Genomic DNA, 9,359 nt, shown 5'->3' on the forward strand with positions numbered 1-9,359 from the left:
TGAGAAAGCTCTTTCCCCTCGAGGCTTTGTTAATTTGATTTATGTGTACAGGCAGGAAACTAATTGCTAATTGTTGCAGTGCATACCACTCAAACGCCGTATCTCAAGAGTACCAATAGACTTCAGTTTTACACTCTGCTGATGAGAGATGCATCCTAAACAGGAATTTGCAAGCGTTTGGTGCTCAATAAATTTTACAAGAGAACTCTATACAATGCCCTGTGCCACCATCTCCTCTGAGAAAACAGCCACTCTCTGAATCGCTGAGAAGTTGAGAGCCAAGACAGTTAACTCAGCAGCGGCAAACTCTTGCAGTTGCTTGGGCAATCAGTAGATAGGATAGTCCGTGTACCTAGTGCCACTAATTAAATTGTTAAGGGGTTTTGTTCTGGAAGGTTTGTTTCTCACTATCTTTATAAGTACGTCCCTGGGACCACTAGCCAAAACTGCTGATTCCCCTTGTACTGCGTTGCAAGGACTGGACAGTGAAGGACAACTTTGTCCAATTTCTGCATCCTCTGATATTTCCCCATTGGAACCAATTGGCCTAAAATGAAAACCGGTTGTCATCATAGCAGGCTGTGTGCTTTCTTCCTTCAGATTCTCTGTTAGAAGAAATATCGTTCGGTTACATAAAACTGATGGATGGCAACGTAAGTCTTTTGTCTCTAAATACTGCCTTTTAGCCAGCATCAGTGTCAGAATCGCTCAGAACTGTCTAGTCAAGCATTTCTCTTTTTCAGGGAAAGCCAAGTACAGGGCCCACCACTCACCAAAAGTTTTTTTAAAGGCATGGATTTTAAAAATCCATAGATGTTTCACCATCTGTTCCAGTTTGTCATGCTGAAACAGAAATGATCCCCTGAAAATCTGAGCCTTCCAAACAGCACCAAACACCTACAGGCAAAGGACAGCGAGATGGCCTGGGGGTAGCCCAGCAAACGGAAAGATTCAAGGTAGCATCAGTCCCTCCCGGATCCCTCTGTTACCCCAAGCAGGCAGGAGCAAAGCATGCTAGACCTTTAAAAAGCAAATTACTTCCTCACCCATGCTGGCACAGCTCTTTTCATCATCTATTAGGAAAAGTAGTACTTGTCACCATGCAGAATTGCTGTTCTAATTGGGACTAAATTGCCCCACACTTTTCAGCAGTCATGGTAAAGAGGCAGATAGCTAATGGCCACAGAAAATGGTTCTCTCTCTAAACCCTAACCACACTTCTGCTATGAAGAGTTTGAGGCAATTTCAGCAAAGTAATCTTTAATTTTAAAGTAAGTAAGATTATGCAATCCAAAAATAAGTGATCAGAGCAAAATTCATTCATGCTGTATAGCCTATCAAATACTAGTGTTACTTATTCCTAGAAAACATGAGGTGCTGTACCACCACGCAGATATTGGGTAGGAAAGCACCCCGATGGGAGAAGTTCAGGTGTCAGGTCCTGTTCCACCTTATGCAGAACAGGACGTGCCCCTCAGTCCCCCGTGTCCCCTGTAACCTCTCAGCAGGACTGAGCTGTCCTTCATCTCCCCTTCTCACATCTCCACCTGGAGCCTGTGAAGGTTGCATTCAAATACACACTGTCCCACAAAAAAGGCAGATTTACAGGGCAGGGTGGGATATAATCTTTAAAAATTCCCAATTAGCTTATCTATATTATATCATTTTGCTATTCCAGAAAATATCCTTCCTGGAATGATACATTTATAAGAAAATACTCAAAGGCCTCATTCTCAGTTTTCACATTAATGACATATTATGTCCACCCAGGTTATCACATACAAGACACAAATCCTCCTGCTTCTCTTTTTTTGAGAGGAGGTCTCAGAGGTCTGGCAATCTCTCTTTTATTTTCTTAAACCTCAAAGACAAACTAAAATACTTTTTTTGTCTTTAAAGAGTTTCTTAAACAGTAAGTTGGCTGCATTGTGATTTTCTTTCTGTTGTCCCTAGCACACAACTCTATGTTGTTTTTGAGAAAGGAGCAGTTGAAGCCATTCATGTGAGCTGTGATAGATAAGGAAATTTATCAAGGGACTCATTACTTACTATGCCGATGTGGCATAATACAGTTTATTGGATTTAATTCATTACTATATCACACTGGTGTATTGCTTAGAAAAATTATTTTAAGCTAATGCTGTGTACTTCATTTACAAAGGACACAGTTATAATACAAAAGTCAGACTTTACTGTAAATGATTTCCCAAATCAAACATCTAAAAATGAATATATTTTTGCAGTTACCATTAAAAAAAATAAACAATCAAGAGCAAAAATTGCTCTCAGTGAACCACATGGTGGACTTAAAATCTGAAATATACTTCTGATGTTAAGTAAACCATTAGCTAAGACATTTCTTCAAAAAGGAAGAGGAATTTTATAAGCATATGCTGTAACTGATCCTAACAGGTACAAACTTACACCTCCTTGTCAAGCATTTTATCAGTGTAATGCTTCCTTCTTTCATCTACAGAAAAAAAAAATCAAAGAGGTATGTTTGGCAAAAAAAAGATTAAAAAAGGCAAACTGAATGAAGTCAAAGAAATCTAGAAAACTATAAAACAGACAAGCCTTTCTATTAACACCTCTGAAGTACAGATATAACCTATTTTTTGGTTAAAAATAAAAACCATCATATTTTGATATAAGTGGGTATCTGGAGCCTAAATTTATCAAGTTGGTGTTCCACAGATACCGCTCAGGTCATGCAGGGCATCTTTCTTCCGCAAAAGACACCTCCCCATGTTCTCAGAGCCATTCTTCACTGGGGAGGTAGCAGGAGAATAAGTGGGAACTTTCACTTGTTTGACATTACTCTTATCTCCTTTCAAAAGGGCCTTTGTACTTATAAATACACATTCAAAATTATCATGTGAATAAAGAGAATCCCTAGTGATTACACAGAGTGTGGGAATGAAATAAATCTAGAGAGCTTGCTTAGCTCCTGGTTACCCAGGAATATGCCAACATCCATTTCTAAAGATGTTTAGTTAGACTCCGTCTAACTATATTTAATACTTGCATTTTTTATGGTAATACAATAAATACCTAAGACTGATATACAGGAGGGAATAGGATGAGTTCCAACTAAGATTTACTTTTTGCAATGCATTTTTCCACTGTTGGCATGACAAAAACCAGAATTTGCTTGTGTACAGGGGACACAAAGACAACCGCTCAGATCACAGGTAAAGTGAGCAGCGGTCTAGCCCAGCAGACTGCTAACATCAGCCGTGTAGATGTCAGTACATAGCTATTAATTAACAGCAGCTGTTAACAGGGGTAGGAACAAAATGGGTCTTTCCTAAGGGAAGCAGTCACCAGAGCCCTCCTTTCTCTCCTCATACCCTTCCTTCAGAAGGAGAAGCTCTGCTCCTGCCATGATTTCTCATTCCCGGGACAGCAAAGGCAATTTTGCCAAGCAGCAGCCTGTAAATTTAATTCAGTCCAAATCTCCAGAACTGAAAATTTCCAAGAAGTTCTTAGGCTCTCTTTGCTCATCAGGTCTCTGTTTCAGAGGCTTTACCTGATAAAAAGGTTTCAAGCTCCAAGGTTTTAACAGTACTGATTATAACTGATCAGGGACAAGAAGCACTTGGGTATGGAAGTTTCTCACTTCACTTTCGGAAGACAGAAGTAAACTCTTTTTCTCACTGCAAAGACACTTTTGTTTCTTTGGCCATGACTTCGTAGGAGAGCTGCTGGTGCCTACTCTCCCAAAGCCCTTTGAAGAATTAAGCTTAAGTTATGGATGGCACCAGGCACCAGTGACAAATCAATTCTTGCCAGAGATGGATTTGGGAGATTCCGCAGGTGATATTACCAGCTGGAAGAAGGAACAGATATGCCTCCAAAGGACAGTTAGTTACAACTAGATGTATTACGAAGGGATTTAAACCTCCCTATTGCTCGAGGGGAGAGAAAAAATGATAGTGAAGAAAGCATTTGAGCGAGAATATATGGGATGAAAAGCAGAGTTGAAATGTAGGAGCAGCTCTATAGATTGGATGAAGAGCAAAGCAAAGACTCTTCTGTGTGTGGCCCCCCCAGTCTTAATAATGGAAAAATGTACTCAGGAGGACCGTGAATCTGATAGTAACCAAGACATACGATTGTTGAAAGGAATTACAGAGTAAAGCAGAATAATGCCATAAGAATTTTAAAAATAATATTTGAAAGAATTAACTAATCTGACAAAGTATAGCTAGAGTTATCATCAACATCAACACAACTGTCCATTTTTCTTTACTCTTACTATTCAACATGAATCTTTGTTTATCGATTTATTTTACAGAAGTCAACCCCAAAACTACAACTTCCTAAAAAATTATGATAGCCCCATATTTTCCAAAAAAATTAGGATTGTTTCACTTTTATCTGGTTTTGGAGCAACAAAATTGAAAGAATTTCATACAAAATAAAATTACCACCTTTCATATTTCCTCTATTGAAATGCTTGGCACTGTTAAATATGCAATACAATACAGAAAAAGACGCCAAATTGGATAGCAGTAGTTATTATAATCTTAGAGGTCTTTGATGAGACTGTATTTTTGCTACTTTTTGTGCTTTGTCTTGTCTCTATAGATTTTGTTAATAACATTCAACTCAAACCTTAACTGAAAACATTCACCAAAGTTAAGTCTGCACAAAACTCAAATGTTTACCATTCTAAAACGTAAAAGCTTAGCAACATATACGATGACCGAAACCTTGGCAGCTAGTGACAGTAACCTTGAAGTCAGTGACAATGCACCCTCTAACTCCAGACCAGGGTGCCTCAGATTTTTTTCCCTTGTCTTCTTCCTGAAGGTAGGCAGAGCAAGGGAAAAAAAAAAATATCACCCAGGAGGCAAAGCGGACACTATACAGCAGAAATGGCAAATTCAACTTTAAGGGGGCGGGAGGAGGTGAGGAATAAAAATCAATCCACTCATTATCAACATACATCTGCTGAATAAATCAGTTATGTGGTAACGACTATTGAGTAGCTAACCTGCATCTGGCAGATGCACAGCAATAGGATAAAGACACACTTCTTCAGCATCCCCCTTTTTATACACAGCAAGAAGGAAAAACCAGCTGAATTTTCATAAGCACTTAAGTGATATTAGAAATCTTTATCCTGTTTTAAGAAGTAGCTTAAAAATGTCAGTTTTCAGTGAAAATCAGGCTGCTTTACTTTTGAGAATTCAAGAATGTGCTTAGCAAAATTGCTGGGTGTTTCTGTGTTTTTGAAAGTCTGCGCCTCTTACGACCCTAAGCATTCATTATAAACTTCAGAGACTTCCACATCGAAACACATTCATCAGTTTTGAAAACAGGACTCATCTTATTCTAACAATTATATTTCGAAGGTGCAGACATATTCCTCAGGGAGCAAGACCGTGGGCTAAAAGCACAGATGACTACTCTCCAGCTTTGCCCTCTTGACATGCTCTCTCTAAAAGGGCTCTGAGAATTCAGTCCTGCCATGGAGTCTCAATCGAGCTGTCCCATGAGAGTGCCAATTTTCAGTCTGTAAGTTTTACCAGCTTTGTCCATCTGTGTTGCCTTGGTAAGTTCTGATGGTTACAGATATAATTTTAAACACTGCCCGAGGTATTCTGTATCTCAGCTTCTTCTTGGTCTCTTTTGCATGTGAGATTTATGCCCTTTTCATACTCACCTTGAAGGCTTCTGGGAGCTAAGTTACACCAAACTTAAACTAAAACCTTTTCATGTCTCTTCCAAAAGAAAACTGAAGAAAAGTCATATTCATGGCACAAACAGATGTAATGCTACTAGATTCCTACCAGCTCAGTGATGTTTGCAGAATGATGTCTGGTTTTATCAGTTCTAACTCTGCCTGTACTACGGAGCAGGTTGTTTCGCTTATAAATATTTATATCTGAGCAAATTTCGCATTAACACTCTTAAAATGTTACATTTACTGATTGAATACTATTAACAATATTTGTCCTAATTTTTGTCAGCATGTAAAATGCAACATGCAGGGTAAGGGGGTAAGGAAAACTCTTCGATTTTTTGTGGTGACTTCTTTCCCCCTTTCAGGCACCTCTGACAACTTAAGTCCTCTTGAAACCTCTGAAATGTCAGGAGTAAACGGATTTCTACTTTTATTGTCAACACTGTAAACACTTCTCTATAGGGGGTGGGGATGTTCAGAAAAGCTTACAGAGATAATCTTTACCTAGACTGTATCATTAATTAGATAACTTGCCAAGGCCAGTAATTACAACCATGCTAAACTGCACTGAATTTCTGTAGCATTGACATTTAGCAGGAAGCAAGGTGCAAAGGTGAAGGGATAAAAGCCAACACAGTGACTTTTCTTATCTAATGATTTCTAGTATGTCTGCTGGGAAAAATGCTCAACACAGACCTGGCTGACGCAGAAGGCCAGTATGGGACTGACAGAAGAGTGGCACATGAGCTCTCACCAAAAGCCTCCAGCGGAGAAGCTGGAGAGGAACACCTGCATCTCCCGTTTCAGCAACCCGTGCACACAAACTGCTGTTATCCTACATGAACCTCCATTCCTAACACAGATTGGTAGAGAGGCTTTATTCAACTCGCGCAGAATCCAGTCCAAATCCCAACAAAAGCAACACAAGTCCCCTGGTGCACTTTGCAACCTCTTTAGAAGCCCAGAGGGTCCCAATCCTCAAAGCTTCATCTGACCACAGCAGATTTCATCCCAGTAAGAAATTCCCACTCCAGACCACCAAGCACATTAAGGTGATGTCTGCTTGGGCAAGATAACTGGCACTGCTCTGTCTTTTACACATCTTTTTCTTTCAAGTTCTTTATCAGGACTGTTAGCAAAATCCCTTACCACTATTGAGTTTGATCTAAGTAGTAAGCTAAGAAAATTAAATTAACATCATTCTCAGTAACATTTAGAAATTGCAAGCTAAGCAGCTGCCACTTACTCCTAGTAACTCAAAGTATATTATATTGAAAGAAGTCTTACAATAACATATATTGATTTTGTCAGGTTTGGGCTTTTTTTTTCCCAAGGAACATATGTTGCGTGTTCTATATTTGTGGGGCTACGTATACGCAGGTTTCATTGCAGTAGCTCTGACTCTTGCCAAACAGATGTTGAGGGAAAGCAACTTAACACAACATGGGATAAAAAGCTGTCTCAGATCAAAATGTTGGGCTAAGAAAAATCTTGTGGGTAATGCAGTATGCTAAAAGCATTGATTATGTACTTACATACAAAATCAATTGGTAGCTGAATTAATGCTCGACTACACTTGGTGAAAACATGGTATTACGCAGAAAAAAATTACCAAATGCTAAGATTTATGTTAAAGGATAGCAACTACATAAGTTTTTTAAGTTCCAAAGTATTCATATAATTCATTTTACCTAAAGTCCAGCTTCTCACTAATATCCTAATAGCTACCTGAAATAAGTTTGAAAAGGGATGTTTGTAAACCACCCTTTGAAATAATAAAAGGACAAGCGATTCCCAGTCCCCAAACACAAAGTATTGGAGTATTATCCTGAGATGGACAGACTTCTCTGCAATTTGCTGTAACTTGTGTAATATCCAACTAGTAGGGCTTAGCTTATTCCAGTACTTTGTTCGTGACTAAGCCTAATGACAGAATTCAGTTCAATTTACTCTGAAAAGACAAAGAAGTTAATTTTTTATCATTCAGAATCAACATTTTTCATCACCTATACCCTTTCCCATTATGAAAATTATTAGATATGTATAAAGTAGAGTCAGTTCAGCACATGAAAACTGACACGAAATCCTTCATATCTATTTTTAACCTTGAATTTAGTAACAGCGTCAGCTCAGAACATGGTACTAACCACTTCAGGACTTCAGGCTTGGTTTAGCAAGAATAATAAAAGACAAATTATGTTAGAAGACATCTGTGGTTACTTTCAACATATTTCTGATCTACTCAAGAACAATTCTTTGGATGCCCACGATAATAATCCTTTCTAACCTCAGGTATGGAAGTTCTGCTGCTTCTGAACTGGTATCAATCAAAAAATCTGCAATGCATTTCCTTTATCATGAAAAAGGAACTTGCAGTTCCAGAAGCCAGAAGTAAGCTCATCTTTCCCCTCATACAGAAATAGCTTTCAAAAGTTGGCAGGAAAACCTAGTTTCTTCCACATTCACTGCTACAGAAAAGTGATTATACTCTGATACGAATGTGTTATATAAACTTTCAAAGCAGTGAAAAGATTCCACATGGAAAAAAAAATTAAACTCAAAGCCAGACAGTAGATATTTTACAACATTCTATATTCACAAAACAGGTACTAAAGGAAAAAAAAAAAAAAAAAAAAATCACAGTCTTTCGGAGTTCAGAGGTCAATTTCTCCATCCTAAACCCATGCAGACTAAAGCCAGGATTCAATTATTTGCCAGAGGTTAGATGGGGATTTCTTAAAGCACCAAATATTACAAAACACCATCTAAAATCTATCTTTTCAATGGTGTTATTTGACAATCAACTGGATATCTAGGACAGCTAGTCTATCATCTGTATTTCTATTCACTTTGAATTATCATGTTTTTCAATTCATATGCATTAAAGCTAGTATTAATATATTCAGCAACAGAACGTTATTAAAGCAAAAACTATAATGACTAACACAAATCCACATTGCTAAAAATTACTTTAGTTTCACATATGTTTATGAAAGCTTCCCTAGCATCATGAGAAAACTGAAGACGAAGAAAAAGTCAAGGTTTGTAAATAAGATTGTATCACAAACAAATCACAAGAAGTCTTAACATTGGCACGCAATTGCATTTAAACAAAAACATGTCAACGTACATACCTGTAAATCTGTTGAATATTTTCAGCTTTGATTTCCTTGAGAATTTCATGGTAGATATGAGGGTTATTTGGCTCTTGAGATGTTGGGGGAGAAGGGCATTTCTTACGCATGTAATATCCTATCACAATTCCAAAAATAAATAAAATCAAAGCAGTGCAAAATATTTTCAGTATCTGAAAAAAACTGCAGCGGTTGCTCTTTGGTGCCTGTCTTGTATAGTGTGAAATGTAGTCGGGGTCTTCCTGAAGCCGCTGGAATCTTCCCTTTGGAGAAGATGAAGGCTGGATGGGTTCGAGATCAAGGTCAGGGCTCTGTGAGTTTCCCAAGTGATGCTGGACCGCACCATCCAGTCGGAAATGGTCAAAGCCAGGCTCCTCTAGTTCTTTTTCCATGTCCCATTCCAGTTCCAGTGCTGTGGCTTGGAGCTCATCATTGTCAAGGTATGGAGAGTGCCCCTGTGCTCTCTGGTCTGCATTCACTTTGTGATAGGCCATCTTTTTATCTATTAAAACAAAATTTAAAAAAAAAAAAAA

At 38.3% G+C, this 9,359-nt stretch overlaps 1 protein-coding gene across 1 annotated transcript in view; it reads right to left on the minus strand.

Moving 5' to 3' along the window:
• The window catches only part of NAALADL2 (N-acetylated alpha-linked acidic dipeptidase-like 2), a gene marked incomplete at its 3' end in the record, with an annotated part of 69,550 nt that extends 60,230 nt beyond the window's left edge, over positions 1–9,320 (minus strand). The window contains 1 exon segment of the mRNA XM_009696745.1: positions 8,827–9,320. Within this exon segment, the coding sequence (XP_009695047.1) occupies positions 8,827–9,320 (494 nt within the window).
• Positions 9,321–9,359: the final 39 nt, after the last annotated feature.

Source organism: Cariama cristata, unplaced genomic scaffold (genome assembly GCF_000690535.1).
Source record: "Cariama cristata isolate BGI_N322 unplaced genomic scaffold, ASM69053v1 scaffold203, whole genome shotgun sequence".
NCBI lineage: Eukaryota > Metazoa > Chordata > Aves > Cariamiformes > Cariamidae > Cariama > Cariama cristata.